The sequence below is a fragment of the Neovison vison genome, chromosome 5 (assembly GCF_020171115.1).
Source record: "Neovison vison isolate M4711 chromosome 5, ASM_NN_V1, whole genome shotgun sequence".
Lineage (NCBI taxonomy): Eukaryota > Metazoa > Chordata > Mammalia > Carnivora > Mustelidae > Neogale > Neogale vison.
This window is the reverse complement of record NC_058095.1, coordinates 56,866,112-56,888,773: the sequence shown is the minus strand read 5'-3', so window position 1 is coordinate 56,888,773 and position 22,662 is coordinate 56,866,112. Positions and strand designations below refer to the sequence as shown.

The window sequence follows — 22,662 nt, the reverse complement described above, 5'->3', positions numbered from 1 at the left end:
CATCCTGTGTGTGAGACCCGTCCAACGGGTGTCACGAGCTCACGCACTGGGGCCGGGGTCCGCGTCCGTTAGGGGACCCCAGGCGCTGGCGGGCTTTGGCCACGACCTTCTGGCACCGGTGCCCCAGGACGAGTGTTTCTAGAGCTTGTGGCGCCCCGGGACGAGTGTTTCTAGAGGTGGTCTGTACAGTGGATTCGCGCGTCCTGGAGCGTGGGCATCCCCCCTTTACTAGGTGACCCCAAAACGTTCCCCAGAGGGGTCCACTGGTTATCTCCTGGGTCCTCCCGCAGAGGACTGTGCATGGACGTCCGGCTGCGCACCGCCGCCCCCCGCCCCCTAGCCGCCTCGGCGACCCCGGAGGCACTTGACCGTCGACCCTGCCGGCGCCGTGGCTGGTTTCACAGTCTGCATGCGCAGGGTCCAGCCCTGGCTCCCGCTATCTCGGCCCCTGTTCCTGCTGTATGCAACCGGGTTCCGGCATCCTAACAGAGGTGAGGGCCGCACGGCCACCTTCCGAGTCTCCTGTGACTCAGGTCCTGGCGACGAACGGTAAACAGTGCTGATGTGTGGCATTTCCAAGTATGGGTCTCGAAACACCGGCCTCAGGCTCTTCCCCCTCTTGCCAGCCGGGCGTCCCACGGGCATCCCAAGCTTGTTTCATCCGCACAGATAATGACACTGATCTGCAGGGAGCAGCGGATCGGAAGAGCTGGAGGTCCCAGGTGACCTCGTGGACCAGGGCCCCCTGCCTCTCTGGACTGTTACCAGGGAAACTCACTTGGTCCCAGGGACCAATGCACCACTGGGTTTCTTGGCTGTGAAGTGGCCTCATCACCCCAATATATTCTGCCACCAGACCTCCTGTGCCCACTCCCAGGGGGCTGTGGGAGGGCTCAGGGACAAAGTCCCACGTCACACCCCGTCCACACTAAGTGAAGACTTGAAAGCCTGCACCCACCTGCTTCGTGTGTGGATGTTTCTAGAACTTGCAAATTCCTAAGATGATTATGGAAGGAAAAAGTTGGGGGGCTGCTTGTCTGTGGCTTTTCTCCCTTCCCCAGCTCCTCCTTGCTGGTCTCCAGTGAAGAGACATGATTCTTGCATACAAGACATGCATGTTACACGTAAGTACACAAGTCCCACACGTGGTCCGGTCAGCACTGTGCCCCTTTCTGATTTTGTTCTGTAGAGTTGGGCAATGTTCTCCAGACCGTCCTTCGTGTCCGGAAAAATGTAGGGCATGGTGACGGATGGTGGCAGGCTGGAACCCAGGAGACGACAAGGTAAGACTTGGTGTTCATGTCCCCAGCTTTTAAAAATGGCATAAGATGGTATCCTAGCAATGGTGACCACATGCTGCCAACCAGTTTGTTCAGACCAGTTTTAGGCACTTGAAGTAAAAAAGAACAAGGTTAACATTGTCCTAGATGGGTAGAGGGACAGACAGGGCTTGGAGAACGTCTCTCCGCCTGAGAGCGCAGCCCTGAGCATGGACACCGAGGCCGGGCTGTCCTGGCCAGAGCTGGTCCCGGGCCTTCATCTCCTCTTGAAGTTTCTCCGCGGAGGCCTGCCAAGACCCCTCCGGATATGAAACACTGAGGTGTGTGCCATCACGTCTATGCTGGCACTAACCGAGTAACTGGGGGGGGCAGAGTGACGCATCCCCCAGTCACAGAAGACACCCCGGGGTGGCCGGGCCCTTCAGAGCAGTACCTGGCGTCCTCACCACCCGCGATGAGCTGGGAGCTGCAGGGGCCACGGGTCCCGGGGTGTCATCCTGCAGACTCCCAGCTGTCCCTGTTCATGGGGGGATGCTGGGGCCTTCCGCGGCTTCGCACTCGGGCTTGTTCTTTCTTGTTCACTCTGGTGAGAAGGAGGACGCCAGGTTTGTAATGGTGGCTTTTTTCTTTTCCCCTGGCCAGCAGTCTAGTCTTTACCCCATGTCTTACCGCTGCAGCGTGTCTGCGGGTCGGGTCAGTCAGTGCCCTACAGATGCAACCCTCAAGCTTTACTCACCCTTACGGACCAAGAATCTTGGGGCGCCTGAGTGGCTCAGTCGTTAAGCCTCTGCCTTCAGCTCAGGTCACGATCTCGGGGTCCTGGGATCGAGCCCCGCATTAAGCCCCGCATCGACTCCCTGCTCAGTGGGGAGTCTGCTTTTCTCTTTGCCCCTCCACCTGGCTTTGCTCTCTCCCTCTCTTACTCTTTCATAATAAATAAAATCTTCCAAAAAAAGTAAAAAAGGAACAAATACTCTCCCCTGACAATCAAATTTTTACTCAAACTCTTTATACAATAATTTACTTTTATTACAAGTTTGTTTTTTCTGATTAAGTAATACACGCTTGTTTTAGAAAATACGGAAATACAGAAACGTATAAAGAAGAAAATTAGAATCTTCCATAATTCCACCGCCAACTGCAGTTAAAATCGCTCTGCACGTCCTACTCTCGAAACACTGAGCATTAGCTCACAGGAACTTCTCAGACCCAGCCAGAGGCCAGCTTTCTTCAAAGGCTTCATGTCTTTCCCACAGAATAGATAACAGGAACGTACAACATACAAAAAACATACTCAAGCAGAATGAGGTTTTTTTACAAAGTAGTTTCCTATAAAATCTCCGTTTCTGCAGATGCCTAGCAGTCAAGAGACTTGAATGCAGACTCTCGAGCGTTTATTAAATTAAGAGTAGAGAGGGCAGGGGGCTCATCTCCAGATGCCCCCCCGACTCCTTGTGCTGCTGGGGGCAGGGTGGCCACCTTTCCTACGAACTGGAGGTTTTTCGGTCTTAGGGGCTGGAGCAAGGCGGCGAGGGAGCACCTGGGAGGGGATCCAGGGTGAGGAGAAAAGGAGGCAGAATCAGCCTCCTCGCCACTGAGGAAAGGCTCCGAGCGCAAGGGGCCACGGTCACTCAGCATAGGGGAGAGACCATGCAATGCAAGATGGTCAGGAAGTAGAGGTTGGGCAACATAGAATGGATCCAGCCAGGGACCAGTCAGCGAGAGCCCCTCCACGCCCCCATCCCTGCCCCACTACCCCTCACCTCTTTCCGGGGGATCTCACCCAAACGGGAGTCTGTGTTTCTTCTGGGGACGTTATCCCCTCGGCTGTCGGTCCTGCCACACAAATGGAGGGATGAGGATGGGGAGCTGCCCCCCGCCCCACTCCCCAATCTGTCTCGGGAAGAAGAACAAACAAGACGGACCTGGGGGTCCCGCGGGAGGACACCCGGCAGACTCGCTATGGAGGTACACTAGGAGGTCACAGTCCTAGATTCTGAGTTCTCAGCTGTGGGGTAAAGAGCAGAAAGCTAAGGCAGGAGGAGATGAAGACACAGAGGTGGCGGTCACAGGTAAGGAAACGGACACTGGAAAGGAAGAGACCAGAGAAAGGTGGGAGCCCCGAGGGACAGAGGAAGAGAGAAGACCGTGGGCCCACCACTCCTCACTTCCTTCCCCGGGAAGGAACAATGGATGCTTCTCCGTGGCTCCATGGCCCACACCCGGCCCGCTGGTCCCTGTCTGAGCCGGGCTGCCCATGGGCCGCACCCCCCTGCCACCGCCCTCCTGGCTGGTACCTGCCGTGTTCCTGCCTCTTCAGGTAGAGCAGCAGGTCCTGTGCCGGCAGCGCCCCCCAGCCCCGAGCCTGGTACAGTCGCAAGAGCTGAGACACGTCCATGAGCTGCCCCGTGGGAGCCAGCCCGTCTCCACCTGAGAGGTGCAGCGGGAACCCAAAAGGGCCTTCAGTCCCAGGTACTGGCTCCACACCGAGACCTCCCCTGTCTATGTCCCGGGAAGCCACGGCCCGCGTACCCGTGTCCGGGGAGTTGCCGCTGGGACCGCTGCTCTGGGACTGGCTTGAGGGAAGCTCGTGCGCCCGGAAAAGACTGGACGCCATGGCCAGGGGCACTTTGGTTTTATGAACGGGGGGTGGGAGGTGGGGCATGCGCGGGGCATCCTCCCAGGATGGGACAGCCAGCGGACCTAGCAAGAAGGACGAGATGCGACAATCAGGCAATGGGGCAAGGGACAAGGAGATGCGCCCCGCCCCCGCCACCCAGTCCTCACGAGGCTCTATGACCTTTGCCAGCTCCCAAAGGTCCGCAGTCAGATCCCACCTTCCCCAACTCCAGCCCCAGCCTTCTTCAGAGTCGGCCCTCACCAGACTTTGGGGGTAACAGATCCACAGAGGGAGCCTCACTGTTCTGGGGGACTGTGTCCAGCAGCTGTGGGGAAAACACAGTAAGGTTCCCTGAGGACCAATAAAGAAACACACCTGGGTCTGGGAGGCAGACCCAGGGAAAGTTCCAGAAGGGGGTTATGAGGCAGGAATCAGAGAGACTGAAACAAGCACCAGTCCTGAAAGGGGGACCGCCCCAGGAGAAGAAAACGGAGAAGGGGAGAAGGAGGTGAGGAGGGACGGGCAGGGGCCCTCTCTCACCTGCTGCAAAAAATGCTTGAGGCCCTCGAACTGGGAGGGGGGCGGTAGCCCCTGCTTGAGGAAGCTGTCGCCGTCAGACCCAGGATCTTCCTCAGGGAACGGCCGCTCTGGCCTGTGGTCAGGGTGGAAGGTCCCAGCTGGAAAGGAAACAGCCACGTGTGTGTTGTCGGGGAAGGGAGTCAGCTACAAAGGAACCCCAAATGCCCAGAGAAAATTAGATACAGCAGGGGCATCCCAGCTGGGAGAAGGGCAGGGCCAGAGTTTGCAGCCACTGGAGAGAGGCCCAGCTGGGTTCTGAGAAGCGTGGCAGGCAGGGGAAGGCTGTGCCACTGGGACTCTGAGCAAAGAAACCTCACCACAAGCTCCCCGAAGACCAGAAGCCGATGCTTAGAATGGCTTGAAATTAAGGGACACGCTCTGGCGTGGAGGGGAACACACCCTCATTCTTTTTAACTATGACTACTTATTTCTACATTTAAAGTCATGATGTCACCTGTCTCTCATTCTTCACTGGACCTGGGCTGTCAGGCCTGCACCCCAGAGTGCCGCCGTCCACCCAAGTGGACATCGGCAAGCCAGGAAATGCCACCGCACCCAAGGAACAGTGACCGACCCATCGGGGCGCCTCTCCTTGAGCTGGACCCAAGACACAGAGACACCGATGTCTCTCTACCATTGTCTGTAGTACGGGCTGCGACCAGTGTCACAGCCGATCAAACGGCGGAGAGAAGAGCAAGAACCCGGCAAAGAGCATGGTCCACCAAGGAAGGAGCTGCGCAGGGAGAAGCAGCATCAAGGGCTCACGTGGCCCCAAATCGGCTCTGGAGAGCACCCGGGTCCCAGGTCTGCTTCCCATCAAGCCCAGCGGTGTCAGACTGCCACGAGCTCTCCCTGCTCCTCGCACCTCCTGGTCTCGGAGACGGCTGGGGGCTGGGGAACTGACGGAGCTGCCCACAGAGAGGAGGTGAGAGGGCACCTGTGAGGGACGCAGGTCCCCACTTACCGGAGGATGAGGTGAGTTTTGGCTCCAGGGGCTGGAAAGAGTGCTGGCTCTGGAAGGAGGGGCCCAGTAGGAGGCCGAGGTCCGTGGAGGAGCCGCAGAGGACAGGCGGCGGCCCTCCAAGCGCCTCCTCCCCGGCTTCCCGGCTCTGCTGCAGCGCGGGCTTTAGGGCTACGGCCATGGGAGGCAGAGGCCACAGCCTCCGCTCCCCCTTTTCCGGCTCCTGAGGCCCAGGGCTGGAGGGGCTGGTGGTGGGGACCTGGGCACAGAGGAAGGAAGGCAGCTCACACCCTGTGCACGCAGACCCAAGACTGGTTACAGGCACCTGGATTCCAAGCTAAAGATGATGCGTGAGCAGAAAGCCCCTAGGAAGGGATCTGGTAACAACCACCACCTCCCAATCTTTTTCCGATGCTTATTTTCAACCTCTCAATTCCTGCTCCAGAAGCTGTACAGGTAAGACAGGTGGGCACGGAGATGTGTGCGAATGATAATTACATCAGCTCTGTGCATGAAAGCAGACTGGAGAGGTCGACTTTGATGCCACGAATGCACACCTGGTCAAGTGAGAAGTCCCGCTGCCACGCACAGGAGGCCACCACGGGGGCCAGGCGAGCATGAGGCACAAGCCGCGGGGGCTGCTTCCAGGCAGAGCGCCAGAGCCCATGGGCAGGGGAGGATGGAGAACACATCCCCCCGCAGGCCTTTACGAACTATTTGATTTCCCTTTCTTCATGTGTGTGTTATTATCTCTTCCAAATGAGATTTTAGCTTAAAATAAAAACTGACGAATTATGGCCAGGAAGTGGGAGATGCCACCAGAACAGGGCGAGGCTCCTCTGGGGCTCTCAGGGTGAGACTCCTCTGGGGCTAGGGGAGGAGAGCCGGGTCCCCCGGGTCGGGGCCACCCTGGGAGAGCGGCGACCACGGCGAAAAGACTCCCTTCTTCTTCAAGGAAGCACACGGGGGTTCCCCAGCAATGCGGTGCTAGGACTGACCTCAGGATCAGCCAAGTCTGAGGGGCGATGCCTACCGGGGGGTTTGCAGGCAGCGTGGGGGCACTGAGCAGCTGGTTCGCCTCCTCCCAGTGGGCCTGCAGCATGGCCTGGAGCCTCTCCACCAGCTCGGCCCGCTGCTCCTCCAGCTGCTGGCGGCCGCTCTGCAGGTCACGCACCCGGGCCTGCTCCCGGGCCAGCCTGGGGGAGAGACGGCAGAGGGGATGGGCAGCCTCAGAGGGAGCGGGCACCAAGACTCGGAGAGGTGCCGGGGCTGCTGTAGACGCAGACAGGCCCACGGAGGGGGCAGGCCTCCGCCCTGCCCAGTTTGGGTTCCACGCTCGGGAAAGGGTGGCCACAGGGGCCGGACCTGAGCTCGTAGTCCTGCAGCACCTGCCGCTGCCGCTCCTCCCGCTCCGCCGCCTCCCCCTTGAACTGGGCCAGCTGAGAGGACAGTTCCTGCTGATGCTGTGCACTCAGGTCCCGCAGCTGCTTCCTGGGAGGGCAAGGGGGAGGACTGAGGGCTGAGCCTGGAGTCCAAGGTCATCAAAGGGGAAAGGGCCAGAAGCCGTGCCTATGACAGCAAGAGCAGCAGCCAGGCTGGCCGAGGCCCGGGGGGCTCAGGAAGGAGGGACGGAGCAGGCGTCTGAGGACAGGGTCCCCGGAGGCAGACCCTGAGGTGAGGGTGTGTGGGACAGTGGCTGACTGAAGAAGCGTTTCCAGAAAACGCTGGTCGGGGAGAGGGGAAGCAGGAAGTGGGCCTGGGAGGGGCAGGGGGAGGCCCAGCACTGTCCCTGTCCAGGCAGGGGAGCACCCAGGAGGGCCCAGCACCTGTGTTGCTCCCGCAGGGAGGCGGCCTGCCGGAGGCTGCTCTCCTGGGCTTGCGCCAGCCGCTCGGTCACCTGCTGCTCCAGCCGCATGGCCAGCTCGGACTCCAGCTGCAGCCGCTGGCTCTCGTAGCGCGCCTAGGAGCGAGAAGAGGCTAGCTGAGGGCTCCCCAGGCTGGGGCTGGACGGGAGGCAGACAGAACAGCCAGCACCCCTGCCCCACGCCAGAGGGAGGAAGAACAGGGAGGAGGGAAGGGAGGCTCCCAGGTGGGACTGTGGGGTTCACCCCGCGAAAGGTTCACCCCGGTGACACCGGACAAAAGAAGTATCTGTGTAGCCTAAAGCAGGCACAGGTCAAAGGAGCCTATCTCCACGATGGGCAGTGGACGTCCCTGTCCCCTCCGCCTAACACAGGGTCGGGCCGTGTCCCACGCTCCTTCCTCTCCTCCCAGTCCTTCTGTGTCTCTCTGAAACCCGAATGCCCCACGCGTAACTGGACTTCTGAATCCCACAGAGATGATTCCTCATCTCTGTCTCATGGGGTCCTGCCTGCCACACCGGCAGCCCGTGTCCCTCATCCCTGCCCCGCTGCCAGCCCCACAACCCCACACCCCCTGCTCCCCCAAGTGCCCACTGGGGGCGGACGCTTTCTCCAGCTCCGTCCTCAGTCCTCTCCCCGAAAGCCTCCTAACATTCCGGGTCCCAGAGGCTTTCACGTGTGTTAGTAAACATGGGGCACTCGGGCTATGTTTTTTCTTACCATTTATACTTTGAGCACTTTCTAAATCTGTCTCTTTCACTGGACTTTACGCCCACACACCAAGAAGCCTCCTGAATAAGGGTTCTTGGCTCACCTCAAACAAAACAGCTCCAACACTGAGCTCACCTGGTGTTTTACACTCCAATCTTTTCCTCCTACGCGACTTCTTGCCTTAGTTCTCAGCACTGCTCTCCACAGGGACACCTGCACTATAGGTCAGCCCTGACTCTCCTGCTTCTGTCCCACCTTCCAAAGGGCCCTTCCGTTCTACCTCCTGAACATCTCCTGACTCTAGTCCCTGGCTCACGACGGCGGCCATTCACTACCAGGTCACGCTTACTTGATCTCCTGCACTCTCTTCTACCCCGCACCCTCTCTCATGTTGCCCCAGGAGATCCTCCACTTTGTGCCCGAGCAAATATTCTAGAATACAAATGTGCTCAAATTCTCCCCTTGTTTGAAACCGTCCAAAGGCCACCGCTGCCTGAAGAATGGAGTCTGGCTGCCCAAAACAGCTTTTACAGCAACCCCACACGGCCCGCTCTCCTGCCATGTGAAACCCTTCGTGATTCTACCAATGTAGTTTTTTTTTTTTTTTTTTTTTTAAAAATTGTGGTAGAAAAAAGCACATAATATAAAATTTACCTTCTTAACCACTTCTAAGCATACAGGTGAGTAGTCTTAACTGTATTCACATGACTGTGCAGATCTCCAGGAATTTTCATTTTATAAAAGGAAAACTGTATGCACTGTTTCCCATTTTCTCCCACTCCAGCCCCGGTCTAACTTCTGCGTCCCGATACTGACTGCTCTACACAGCTCACTGCCTGCCTTCTCCTGGTGGAAAACTTAAAGAGCTACTCCTTCGGAGCCGCCGATGGCCCTTAAGTAATCTGCTCTACAGAACAGGCACCCAAGGCTTACATACAATGACGCTCACAGCAGCACTACTTTCCTAGTGAAAAAACTGGTGTCCGTGTACATTTCTCATCGAAAGGAAAATGCTTAAGAAAACTAGAAAACTATAATGCCCCCATTCACTGTGACATTACACAACTCTTCAAAGTCACGATGTCCATCTTTCTGCATGTACTGCGCATATGGGATATGGAAAGATGTCTCTATTAAGAGGTAACAGTAACAGGCTGCAGCAAATGCGTATTTTTTTTTTTTAAAGATTTTATTTATTTATTCGACATAGACAGTGAGAGAGAGTATGAGCGAGGAGAAGGTCAGAGGGAGAAGCAGACTCCCCGTGGAGCTGGGAGCCTGATGCGGGACTCGATCCCAGGACTCCGGGATCATGACCTGAGCCGAAGGCAGTCGTCCAACCAACTGAGCCACCCAGGCGTATGTTTTTTTAAAGCAGCAACCCACGGGCCGCCTGGGTGGCTCAGTCAGTTAAGCGTCCAACTCTTGGTTTCGGCTCAGGTCATGATCTCCAGGTCCTGGGACTGAGCCCCGTGCCTGGCTCCTCGCAGGGAGTGTGCCTGGGATTCTCTCTCCCTCTTCCCTTCCCACCACTCCCGGCTCCTTCTCTCTCTCTCTCTCTCCCTCAAATAAATAAATACATCGTTAAAAAAAGGGGGGGGGGCACCTGGGTGGCTCAGTGGATTAAAGCCTCTGCCTTCAGCTCCAGTCATGATCCCAGGGTCCTGGGATCGAGCCCCGCATCGGGCTTTCTGCTCAGCAGGAAACCTGCTTCCTCCTCCTCTCTCTCTGCCTGCCTCTCTGCTTACTTTGTGATCTCTATCTGTCAAGTAAATAAAAAAAAATCTTTAAAAAAAAAAAAAGCAGCAATGCACAAACTCAAATGAAAAGATCCTGAAAGGACACATACAAAGGGACATGGTAAGAAAGGCAACCAGGGGTGCCTGAGTGGCTCAGTTGGTTAAGCAATTGCCTTCAGCTCAGGTCATGATCCCGGAGTTCTGGGATCAAGTCCCACATCAGGGTCCCTGCTCCATGGGGAGTCTGCTTCTCCATCTGACTTTCTCCCCTCTCATGTTCTCTCTCACTGTCTCTCAAATAAATAAATAAAAATCTTTAGAAAAAAAAAAGGTAACCAAGAGTTTCTACATCTTTACTATTCAAACTTGCCTGACAGGTAACTTTTATATTGTAAAAGTATTTTTTAAATTTCTTTGGGAAGCTCCCAGCCACGCTGATGTTGGCTCCCTTCTTTGTCCATGATATTTACCTCCAATAAATTCACTTTGGCTGAAGTATGCGTGTTGTAATTTCGAAAATGACTCCTAAACAGACAGAAACTTTAAAACCAGCTGACAAAAGAAGGAAAGTGAGAAAAAAAGTAAGGAATCTCAAAGGTGACAAGAAAGAAGAATAAACATTAAGTATTTAAGACAAAATGAAATCTAAAGTTAAAACATACACCCAACCATAAATAAATAAACTGAATGTAAAAGAATTTGATGCTCCAATTAAGAGACAAATATATAAAGGCTGAAGTAAAGATTACAAAACTATTGGCCAGGCAAGCTCTACTTTAAGGAAAAAGCGTAAAAAATATTTTTGAAAAGGCTGGTGTAAGTCTAGTAACATCATATTATTAGGCAAAAACTGATTCTAAGGTAAAAGGCCTGGAGAGATCTAGAGAGTTATGTCATATGGATAAAACATCCAATTTACCAGGGAAGATGTAGAATTTTAAAATTTATATGCACTTAACAACGGCCTTAAAATCTATAAAGCAAAAACTGACAGACTACAGGAGAAATAGAAAAATCCACATTTGGTGGGATTTTAACAGAAAAAAAAATCAATAAGGAAACAATGATTTAAACAGCTCAATTAAACTCAACACACATACAAATAGACACATACATACATAACACTTCACCAACAACATAAGATACATATTTTTAAGCACACATGAGACACTTAGAATAATGGCCCATATATTAGAACAAAAATACGTATCAAAAAATTTCAAAGAATTTAAGTAACAAAAATAATATATTTGCTCATATCCGCAAGAAACTCTCCAGTGATGGGGGCAGAGGAAGGGAGAGAGGGGGACAGGGAGGTGCAGCCAAACCAACGAATGTTGCAAAATGTCAACAGGTGAATGTAAGCGTCGTTCATTATACTATTCATGCAACACTTTGTTAAGATAGAAATATTTCAACACACAAAGTTGTGTGGAATACACTTAAGCAATTTTTTTAAAAGACCATACTCTCTAATCACAAAGTTAAGCTATAAATCAATAATAAAAACATAAGTAAAGGGGCGCCTGGGTGGCTCAGTGGGTTAAGCGTCTGCCTTCAGCTCAGGTCATGATCTCAGGGTCCTGGGATCGAGTCCCGCATCGGGCTCCCTGCGCATGGGGGAGTCTGTTTCTCCCTCTGCCCCACCCCCCACATGTGTGCATGTGCGCTCTCTCTCAAATAAATAGATAAAACCTTTAGAAAAATAATAATAAGTAGGGGGCGCCTGGCTGACTCAGTTGGTAGAGCATGGAACTCTTGGACCTCAGGGTTGTGAGTTGGGAGTCCCACATTTGGTGTGGAGATTACTTAAAAATAAAATCTTTAAAAAAAGAGAGAGAGAGAGGACTAAGAGATTTGACAGGAACGTTTCCTGTGGAAGCCCAGACATTGGGATTACTAATCGAAGACACTGAATCAACAGGCTTAAATATGCTCAATGAACAATCTGGACAACCAACTGGAAATCAGAATAATGAAGGAACAAAGAGAAAAAGTCAACAGAGACATAAATTAGAAAAAAGAACCAAACAGAAATTCTGGAGCAATAAAGTACAATTGATAATATGAAAATTTTACTAGGTGCCACTCCATACCCCTATTTCACTATACACCCCTACTGAAATAACCGAAATCCAGAACATCGACCAGAACAAATGTTGGAGAGAATGTGGAGCAAGAGGAACACCCGTTCATTGCTGACAGGAACGCAAAATGGTACTATGACTCTGGAAGACATGGTGGTGGTTTCTGACAAAACAAAATGTACTCTAACCACACAATACAGCAGCCATGCTCCTTGGTATTTACCCAAAGGAGTTAAACACTTAAGTTCACACCAAAACCTGCACCTGGCTGTTTACCGCTTTATTCTTAACTGCCAGAAATGAGAAGCAACCAAGGTGTCCATCAGTAGGCACATAGCTAAATACACTGCGGCACACCCGGATGGCAGGATATTATTTAACACTAAAAAGATATGAGCTATAGGGGACGCCTGGGTGGCTCAGTGGGTTAAGCTGCTGCCTTCGGCTCAGGTCATGATCTCAGGGTCCTGGGATCGAGCCCCACATCAGACTCTGCTCAGCAGGGAGCCTGCTTCCTCCTCTCTCTCTCTGTTTGCCTCTCTGCCTGCTTGTGATCTCTGTCAAATAAATAAATAAAATCTTGAAAAAAAAAAAAAGATATGAGCTATCAAGCCATGGAAAGATGCGGAAGAAACGTAAATGCCTATCACTAAGTGAAGGAAGTGAGTTTAAAAAGGTTACGTATTGTAGGACTCCAATCATATGACATTCTGGAAAGGCAAAACTACAGAGGCAGTAAAAAAGACCAATGGTTGTCAGGGGCTAGAGGGAGGAAGGGGTGAACAGGACATGTGCCAAGGGTTTTTAAGGTAGTGACACTGAGTGTGACACTATAAAGGTGGATACATGTCATTATAAATTTGTCCAAATCCATAAAATGTAAAACAGTGACAGGGAACCCTAAAGTGATCTGTGGATTCTAGGTGATACCGACATGTAAAGGTAGGTTTGTCCATTGTAACCAATGGTTGACTCTGGTGAGGGACGTTGGTAATGGGGGCGGCTATGTGTCTGTGGAGGTAGGGGGTATATGGGAAATCTCTCTACCTTCTGCTCACTTTTGCTCTGAACATATAACTGCCTCCCAAAATAAAGACTATTTAAAAAATTCACCAAAGGGACTCACTGGCAGAGTTCAGCAGGAAGAAGAAAGGGCCAAGGAACCGGAGGATAAACAACAGAAATTGTGCAATCCAATGAGCAACAAGAAAGAACCATCAAGAAACTGAACAGAACCCGAGGGACCTGCGGGACATCCCATAGATGCCTTAGCAACAGATGCATCAGCAAAGTCCCAGAATGACAAGAGAGAAAGAACAGAAAAAAATCTGAAAAAACAAACAAACAAACAAAACCAAACAAAAACAAAAACAGCCCCAAACTTCCCAAATTTGATAACAGACATAAATCTACCCATCCCCCAAACTCAATAATCTCTAAACAGAATGAACTAAAGGAGATCCACACTACAACACAGCACAGTCATACTGTCAAAAGCCAAACACAGAAGTGCACCTCGGGGTTCAGGCTGTTAAGCAGCCAACTTTGATGTCAACTCCGGTCGTGGTCTCAGGGTCATGGGACTAAGCTTGTGCTGAGCTCGGCGTCGGGCTCCCTGCTCAGCAGAGTCTGCTTGTCTTTCTCCACCTGCTCATCCCCAGGCTCATGTGCACATTTTCTCTCAAATAAATATATAAAAATCTTAAGAACAAAACAAAACAAAACACAGAGAAAGAAGCAAGAGAGAAGCCCCTTGCCCCTTAGGATAGTGCCTCCATAAGGCTGACTGCCGACTTCTCATAGGAAGTCATGGAGGCCAGAAGGCAGTGGAATGCCACATTTCAAGGGCCAAAGGAAAATCAATGGTCAAGTGAAACAAAACATGAAGACCTTCAAGAACGAAGAAGAAATTAAGTCATTCTTGGATAAACAAAAGTTAAGAGCATTCATTTCTAGGAGACCTGACCTACCAAAAAATGAAGGGAGGCCTGCAGGCCAGTGACCAGAAGCCATATGAAGAAATAAAGAACGCCGATGAACGCTGCTCTGTGAGTGAACACAGATGCCTATGCTACCGTGCTTTCAGTCGGTAGCTCCTTTCTTCCTATGGGATGTAAAAGGCAGGTGCACCAAACAGGATGAGAAATCTGTGTCTGTAAAAATGTGAAAGTGGAGAGACGCAGACGTACAGAACACTGGTTGCGCACTGTTGAAACTGAAGTTAGTGTCCTTCGCTAGTGACCATTACTGTAACATTAATTGTAACCTCAAGGGAATCATTAAGAAAATGACTTTAAAAATGTACAGAAAAGGAAAAACAAAGAGAATCGAAAATGGTACACAAAATATTGATGAAATAATCCAAACAGGCAGTAACAGGTGACTGAAAAACAGAAACAAGGACGACGTACGGAAAACAAATAGTTAAATGGCAGAAATCAGTCCTTCTTTGCCAGTAATTACTTTAAATGTAAATGAATTAAACTCTCCAATTAAAAGGCAGAAATTGGCAGAAGGGATTAAACAACAAAATAAAACAGGATCCACTATATGTGGTCAACAAGAGACCCACTTTAGATACAAAGACACAAAAGCCTGTTAAGTAAAAGGATGGAAAGAGACAGCCTACGCAACAAACAGCAACCAGGAGAGCTAGGGTGGGGACTAGATGATCGTTAGACAAAGTAGATTTTAAGCCAAAAAAGGTTATATCAAGGAAACACGACAATATAAACATCTATGTACCTAACAGAGCCCCGAAACATATCAAGACAAAGGGGCAGACTGCCATGCAGCAGTGGCTGGAAGCATCAATACCTCCCTTTCCATAATGGATGGAACAGTAAGGAAATCGATGGCTTGAATAAAGCTAAACCCGGGCACTACTGCAGGATTCAACGATGAACAGACAAAAATCCTTGCCTTCGAGAAATCCACAAGATTTTAAAAGGGGCAGAATGGAGTATATTAGGAGAAACATTCAAACAGGGGAGGGAACGGGGATCGTCAGAGGCTGCGGATCTTACTCAGCTCATGGGGAAGACCTCACTGCAAAGATGACCCAGACTCAAGAATCGTTCAGTCGCTTGACAGTCATCTATCACGCTACTTCAAGAAGATGTGTGCTAGACAGCGCCCCCCCAGCCCAAGCTGATGGCTTCCTGTTGGCTAGGACAGTTCCCAGCTCCCAGCACGCAGCACCCAGAGCGGGGCTGTTGTGCAGACTCAGTGAACACCCAGCAAGCGGCACTGTGGAGGGCTACGGCTGCTCACGCACCGCTGTGGAGCCGGACCAACATCCCTATCCTCAGTCTTCCACCAGCAGTTAGTTTCCACGTGGTCAGTCCATCACCTCTGCGAGCTGGGTGAAAAGTAAAAGGACGGTCCTCTTCCCAACACTGGCCTCGCTGTCCCAGAAACTGGGTGCGTCCCCTTACATGCATCATTAATGAGGAAAGTCACTGAGGCTGACTTGCTCTGGGAACCTCACTGGTGTGCCCTTACCACACGCTTAACACACACAGTAGTACCCCCTCCACGATTTTGCTTCCGGGCCTTTCGGTTATCTGCGGTCAACTGTGGTCCCCCAGCAGGCCATCCCCCTCCTGATGCAGGAAGGTTGGTAGCAGCCTAACACCGTGTCCCATGCCTGCGCCCGTGCCTCCTCCACACCCCTACTTGGGCACCTCCCCATCTCACAACCTCACCTGGAGACAGGTGAGGGAGGGACAGTGAGCCGTGTGGAGAGACCGTATTCGCATAACTTATCGCGATCAGCTGCTGTAAGTGCCCAGGTAGAACATGAGTGACCGTCCATCTCTTACTGTGAATACCTTATAAATTAACCTTGACCGTACGTGCGGCCATACAGGGGCTTAGCAAGACACACAGTCTCGGGCACCGTGTGCCCCGCGGACGAGGCAGAAGGCTTTAGGGCTCAAAATTCCCGGTAAAAAATGGCAGCATTGGCCATGACTCCCAAAAGGTCCCTGGGCGTCAGACCGACAGCAACCTCAGGACCGCGCCGCCCCCTGACCTGCACCAAGCTCATCTCCAGCTGCAGGGCGTCCCGCTCTCTCCGGGCCGTGTCCAGCTCTCCCTCTAGCCGCCGCACCTCCGACTGCACCAGCGCCAGCTGCTGCTGGGCCTCCCGTGCCACCTGCGCCTCCCTCTGTGCGTTCCCCTGGGAGAGGAGATCCAATTCAACTGCATGTCCCCTTTGCTGTCCTCCAGTCACCTCCCTTCCCCAAGGCATCCTCCCACGCCCTGAAACCCAAGCCACTGCTCGCCCTCTTCACACCTGACTCTCTGCTGGGCTCTGGAGCATCTCACTCTTCGGTCTTCTGGGTACCAGGTGCCCCCCGGCCCCGCCCCTTCCACCGTGTGCCCCACGGACAGTTCCTCGCTCTCCAGCCCCATCCCCTCTGCCCCACATTCTGACGCCCATCTCATTCTGTCATTCCAACCCTCAGCTGGGATCCCCCACCCTGCAACGGCCACTCTAACCTTCTCCTTTTCCAGCTGCACTCGCGCCTCCTCCTGCAGGGCCCCACAGCGCTCCTGCAGCTGGCGCTCCTGCTGGGCCCAGGCCTGCCGCTCCTCCTCCAGGGCCAGCCGCAGCGTCTCCAGCTGCCGGTGCTCACTCAGCTGCCCGGCCCGAGCCTCATCCCGCTCCTCCTGCAGAGCCCGGCTCCGCTGCTGCTCCAGCTCCAAGCTCAGGGTCAGCGCCTGCCGCTCCTCCTCCTGGAGTCCCAGGGAAAACCGTGACCCTGAGCAAGCCCTCAAGAGACCAGCCATCTGCCCCCGTCCAGTGTACCCGCTGAGAATCGTGTCCCCTAAAAACGCAACAGCTGTCAGACCCACAGGCCTATGACATGGCAAACAGGAGTGTATGTTCCAGAATTCAGTACATCCGGGTTCAAATCTGTTTGCGTCCCAGCTGTCACTCGCTACGTGTTTGTAGGCACACCTCTTTCTCCTCAAAGTTGGCCTCGTATCTAGGGCCTGCCTTGTGAGGATTCTGGCAAAGAGCACACAGAGACCAATTAGCCGTGTCGGGCATGCGCTCAGCGCTCGATATGCGACAGCTGTCACTATCGCCATTAAAAGAAGCTGCACCAAGACTAGAAGGTCCAGCCTCTGGTCAGGAGTCAGCCAAGCAGCAGCCATGACCTGGGGCTGTGGGATAAAGCCCGTGAAGGTGACAAGGACAGGCTCGCATGTTGCCAGCACACGTCACGCACACAACCGAGTTCCAGACCCGGCTGCTAATTCATACGGGTAATCATCGTACCATTTCAGCAACAGGAAACCTGACGGAGTCTCACCCCATACCTTTTCTGGCTCTGTCCTAGATCTGAGTTCCCGAACCTGGCTGCACAAAACTACCTAGGAAGCTGCTGATATTTTGGCACATTTCAGCTCCCCGGCCCCATAACACATCTACTGAATCAAAACCCCCGGCGATGGGTCCCTGGAATCTACACTGTAGGCCGATCCCCCAGAGAATTCTGGTGAGGCGATGATTTGTAGAGTCTCTCAAGCCAACTTGGCAGCCAAGCCCCATTCACAGAGGACCTAGCAGAATGAGCGTTCCAAGGGACAGGCTTGGAGAAACATACCCCTGGTGCAGCTCCCACACCCACCGATGGCCCACAGCACTCTAGAATTCATGAGTGGCCTCCCCTGGAGTGCACCCAGCCCGGCCCTCTCACCAGTGTCTCTCTTTCCCGTTGCTGCAGTCTCGCACTTTCCTGCTCACGAGTCAGGGCCTCCATGGCCTCGGAAAGGCTCTGCTCCAGGTGGGTCACTGTCTTTCAGGGACAGGGGAACACAGGACAGAGGAACGGAGGGGAATCCCCGCACGTTACACTGCAGAAAGCTTCCGCAATATCGACTTTAAAAGTGAGCCCTAACTCCGTGACTTGGGGGCCTGAAGAGAAGACTGCGCAGTGTGGGAAAATCTAGGAAGACGTCGAGGACGCAAGTCCGGCAGCAGGAACACTAACGGCAGGGAGGGGGATGGGGACAAGAACAGCCGGGCCTGCAGCTCCGAGACTGAGCTCAGCCTGCTGGGGACCCGGATTCGGAGCTATGTGGACCCCTTCCCCTATCGATCTGCACCGCAGGCTCTCATGCTATCCAATGCGGGTTGCCCACCTCCTGCTGCTTGCTCCTGGTGAGCTCAGCGGCCTGCCGTTCCTCCTGGAGCCCCCGCAGCACCTCTGCCCGCTCGGCCTCATGACGGTTCCAGCCCTCCACCACTCGGGCCAGGGTCTCAGGGGAGGAAAGACAAATGGAATTTCACAGTAATTTTTTGGCCCTGGTTCTGCCCGTGGGGGGCGGGATCAACAGCCACCTTCTCCCGGGGGTCGGTAAACCCACCCCCAGCTCCTAGTGTGAACAGGGAAACGCTGGGTGGCCACCCCGCCTTTCCTGTTTCTTGGCGCCCCCCACGGAGAGACCCACCCGCCTTCTGCCACCCTGGCACCTTGTCCAGCTGCTCGATCATGACATCCTTCTTGCGGTCAGCAGTCACAGCCACAACTAACTGCTGTTGGAGCTCCAGCACCCGGGTCTGGAGGCTCTGAATATGGCGCTCACAATGCTGAGGAGGAGGAGGACAAGCCTGGGTGTCACATCTCTAGTCTGATGAAATCATCAAACTTCCCGGCGCCTCTCGGCGAAAATGGGCTGGAGATAGGGAGCCCAGGTCCCAAGAACAGAATAGGTCTGGAGAAGAAGAATCAGGAATTCTGGAGCAGGAATCTAGAGGCCAAGACCAGCTCAGGAGACAGGGCTTGGCTTCCAGGCTCTTCTGTTTCCTGGATTTCCCAAGGAAGTCTCCTGCAGACCTTTTGGCAGGACAGCAACAGCCCACACTGCAGAGTGGGAGGTGACTCGTGCCTAAAGCAGCTCACTAGGCAATGGTTAAACGTGGCCAAGGAGAAAGGAGGAAACCTTTCATTCAGGCCCAGGCAGTTTCAAACAGATGAAGAGACGGTTCCAAAAAGGACAACACAACCAATGACTATAACCTCTCCCCTGCCTAGTCCACCTCTCTGCCCCCTTCACATACACTGAGGCTTGCAGAGATAGTCCATTGTATCACCAGTAGCCATAAAGCCTTCACAAAAGCCAGCGAGGCATGTTGTTTATTCCCTACACGCTTCTGGAATGTATCCTTGTGTCAGGCACATTCCAGACGCTAGGAAGACAGTGCTGAACAAGATAAGGTCTGATCCTCAAGCAGCTTAAATTTTAGAGGAGAGAAGCAGACAAGATATCTGGGACTGTGATAAGTGCTATATATATATATATTTTTTTTTTCTTTAAAGATTTTATTTATTTGACAGATAAAAAGCAAGAGAGGGAACGCAAGCAGGAAGAGTGGGAGAAGGAGAAGCAGGCTCCTGGCTGAGCAGGGAGTCTGATGCGGGGCTCGATCCCAGGACCTTAGGATCATGACCCGAGCCGAAGCCAGATGCTTAACCAATTGAGCCACCCAGGTGCCCCTGTGATAAGCTCTATGAAGGAAGCACCCAAGGGACCTGAACACCCACCCAGATGAGGGGTGTGCATCTTAGACGGGATGGTCAAAGTCGGCCTCACTGAAGAGCCATCTGAGCAAAGTCTCGGGTTACAGGCCCTCAACCCTCAGCCCTTCCCAGAACCCAGCCTATTTCTAATCTTTGCTACTTCTGAAAGGAAGCCTTGGTGACTCACCTTGCGACGGGTGTGCTCGGAATCCAGAGCATCTTTCAGGCCTTGGAAATCCGGGGGATTGACCGGGGGTCCCGGGCGAAGACTGGCATAGCGGGGAAACAACTCCTCCAGGGCTTGGGCTGAACTAGACGGAGACAAGTCTTGCAGGGGCCGGGTGCTGAGCAAAGCAGGCAAAGAGTATCAGGCTGTGGAAAGCTTTCGAGAGCCCCTAGTCCAAGCGTGACATTTTACAAACAACGAAACGGAAACTCAGAAAGAGCAAGAGACTTGGCTAAAGTCATAGAGCTGGACAGCACTCAGGTACTGTGATTCACTCCGCACTGCTCCTCCCTGTCTACCACATTCCCAGCAGTAAAAGTCTTAGCAGGAACAAGCCAACTCTTCTGGCGGAAGAAGGACTAGAGGTTGGGAGAAAGCCAGGTACTAGGCAACAGATGCCCACATTCAAGAAGGAGTAAAGAGGGATAGAAAATAAGAAAAGAAAAGGATGAAAACCAAAAGCTAAGGTACAAGCATCTTAGGTCCCAAAGAGACAGAAAAGCAGGAAAGACAGAACTAAGGAAAAGAACACGCAGCTTTCCGAGAAAACAAGCACGCAAACCAGGAGAACCCCAAGGGGAACTCACTTAAGCAAGGTGGCTGTGCTGTCACTGTCAAAGGAGTCCTCTTCTCGTCTCTCTGAGCCAGGACCCGGAGTGACAGGATCGCCTGCAGGCAGCCAGAGGGACCGCACAGCCAGAGTCAGGTAAGGATAGGAACAGGGAGCACTTGCAGACGAAGAGAGGAGAGGGCCTTTCCTTTTGACTTTATGCACTCCTCCAGCCGCTCTCCCAAAGAACTGGAGCCTTTCCTCCTGCCCTCTCTTGTCTCAGATGCCTTCCACTCTCTGCCTTCTCCCACGCCTTAAATCTGGGTTCAACTCACGATAGGCTGCATCCCGGGAGTTCTGGAGCATGCTCTGTAGTTGACCCCGAACACTTTCCATCTCAAAGATATGCTTGGAGCCATCCTAGGGAAAAAAGCAACACGAAGATCAGAAGCAATCTGAACGACTTATGTTCTACCTACTGCCAGATTCCCTGGCATCTGGGACCCCTAAAACCCAAGAATTTTTACTCCAGCACCTGGGATAGCCAAGAAAACTGGAACTAACTCAGTAAGGGTTGAAATTCAAATGTCTACAGAAACCAGGTAAGTAAATAAATTAATTGGGCACATTAAGACAAGCCTGGTGAGGATCCTTGCCAACTAGAGAACAAGTACCTCGTCTAAAGACCATACAGTCCAGGGCTATTAGTTTTCCAAACTGCTCCTAGTGCCCGTCACAAGATACCTCCAGTTTTCCAAACCCAAGCAGTGTGCAACACTAATAACCAACCTCTCTGTGACATGCGTCATCGATTAGACCATGTTTTAATGACTGACATGCCCAACTGTAAACCGTACAGTCAAACTAGCTTTGAGCTGGAAGGAGCTTAGCAAATTTTGCTATCCTTGCGTTCCTAGCTCCCTCTTGAGTTGGAAGAAACCTTATCCTCATTCAGTGCCCAAGTCAAGGCACAGCAACCAGTCCCGTGGTGCAGGTGTCTCTGACCACAAAACCCTAGAAGTTTCACAATTTTCCAAATTATGGCATTCCCCCAGGCCACTTCCACCCCCATAAACATTTGCTCCCAGGAACAAGGAGAAGGGACTCTGTCACTTAAAGGAATTTGAAATCCAACAACAGGAGTTCAAGTCTCAGAAAAGCAACATTTTTTTTTTTTCAAACCAGCGCCCATTCCAAGATCCTAGAGGTCACCAAGACACATCTCTCACCTTTTTCTTCAAGTTGTTCTCCAAGCCAACTGACAAGCTGCGACTCAGCTCCTGGGCCAAGCCATCTAACATCTCATGAGGAGGTGGGGAGGTGGTGGGGAGATACAGCTGGGCTCGGGCAGTGGCCTCCGCCTGGCGACTAAGGTGCAAAGAAGCATAGAGCTGGGAGGTCACCTCAGAGGACACTTGGTTCAACCCAGGGGCTTCTGATGAATCACTCAGGAGATCCTCAGCCTGGAGAGGTGAGCCGGGGCTGGTAGCTGATGTTGCCATGAGTACAAGCAGGAGAAAACTCCAGACAGCAGAGCTGGGAACTCCCGGTCCTGCTTTAGGAGACCCCAGGGGAGGAAGTGCACCCGGAAAGAAGATCTGGGAGAAAGGAGAACGACTCCAAGCCAAGGATCCTTAGTGAGTAGCAGCAGGGAGGCTTTCTGGTTAGAGGAAAGATTTCCAGCGGTTCCAGAGGCCATGGGAGAGGGCAAAAGCATTTCCTTCCACAGCCCCTGGAACCGGTGGAAAAGGAGGGTGCAGCGAGGTGGGGGTGGGGACAGAAGACCGAGGGGCGACAGAACAACTGCAGTTCCCCTGGAGTGCTGAAGAACTTCTGGCACAGGCTCTTATACTCTTCCACCCAGAACATGCAAACTGAAACCCAATCCAACAGGGGCCTGATTTCCCTCCAGCAGTCTTATTTGGCCCTCACCTGCCCCGAGTCTCAGAGAGACAGGACCCTCACGCTCCCCACCTCCTCACGCCCCTCGCCATGCACCTGTTCTACCCACGGTCAACCCTCCTGTATATCCCCTCCGACCGCTCCTGGCAAGAAAGCCATAGCAAGGCTCCTCGGAATCCCTCCCTCCGTGCTAACCCACGAGAAACTTCGTGAACCCTCGGCCACCCCCTCAGATCTCTCTAAAAAGTCCGCCGCCCTCCAGCCTAGCCTGAGACCCTCTACCCCGACCACCCCTAACGACCCCCCGCCACACAACCAGACCTCAGTCCCGCTCAGTTTGCCAAAGTGTGGACTAGGGATTGTCCCTCTCCCCTGAGCCCCGGTCCGGGAGACCAAGGACCCCAGCACAGCCACCCCCGCCGCCTTCCCCACACTCAAAACCGTTGGCAGCCTCCCGCCCACCGTCCGCAGCCCCGCCTCGCTCTCCTAGATGACGTCACCAACCCAGCGCTCTCCTTCGCCGGCGCCCAGACCGCTTCTAAAGCCCGGGAGCCCTAGATGTGCGTGCGCGGCGTCCGGCGGCACGGATTGGCTGAGGGAGGCATGG

The 22,662-nt window shown here is 53.1% G+C and overlaps 1 protein-coding gene across 5 annotated transcripts; it reads right to left on the bottom strand.

Moving 5' to 3' along the window:
- Nucleotides 1-2,291: 2,291 nt before the first annotated feature.
- Nucleotides 2,292-22,599, bottom strand: CNTROB (centrobin, centriole duplication and spindle assembly protein). 5 transcript variants are annotated; one of them, XM_044249026.1, is made up of 20 exons: nucleotides 22,560-22,599; nucleotides 21,383-21,521; nucleotides 20,489-20,573; nucleotides 20,191-20,272; nucleotides 19,565-19,721; nucleotides 18,330-18,446; nucleotides 17,999-18,115; nucleotides 17,554-17,652; nucleotides 16,346-16,582; nucleotides 15,876-16,022; nucleotides 7,267-7,400; nucleotides 6,806-6,931; nucleotides 6,474-6,636; nucleotides 5,444-5,699; nucleotides 4,441-4,577; nucleotides 4,162-4,225; nucleotides 3,813-3,983; nucleotides 3,578-3,710; nucleotides 3,044-3,116; nucleotides 2,292-2,820 (listed from the first exon to the last, which is right to left on the bottom strand). In XM_044249026.1, exons 2-20 carry the CDS (start codon nucleotides 21,452-21,454, stop codon nucleotides 2,707-2,709), a joined length of 2,484 nt encoding a protein of 827 aa, XP_044104961.1. In that variant the 5' UTR covers nucleotides 21,455-21,521; nucleotides 22,560-22,599; the 3' UTR covers nucleotides 2,292-2,706. The 5 variants fall into 5 exon arrangements, with proteins under 5 accessions (XP_044104961.1, XP_044104959.1, XP_044104963.1 ...); XM_044249024.1 differs by having other exon boundaries at nucleotides 21,383-21,751; nucleotides 22,560-22,593; XM_044249028.1 differs by lacking the exon at nucleotides 22,560-22,599 and adding an exon at nucleotides 22,377-22,521.
- Between the last annotated feature and the right edge of the window lie 63 nt (nucleotides 22,600-22,662).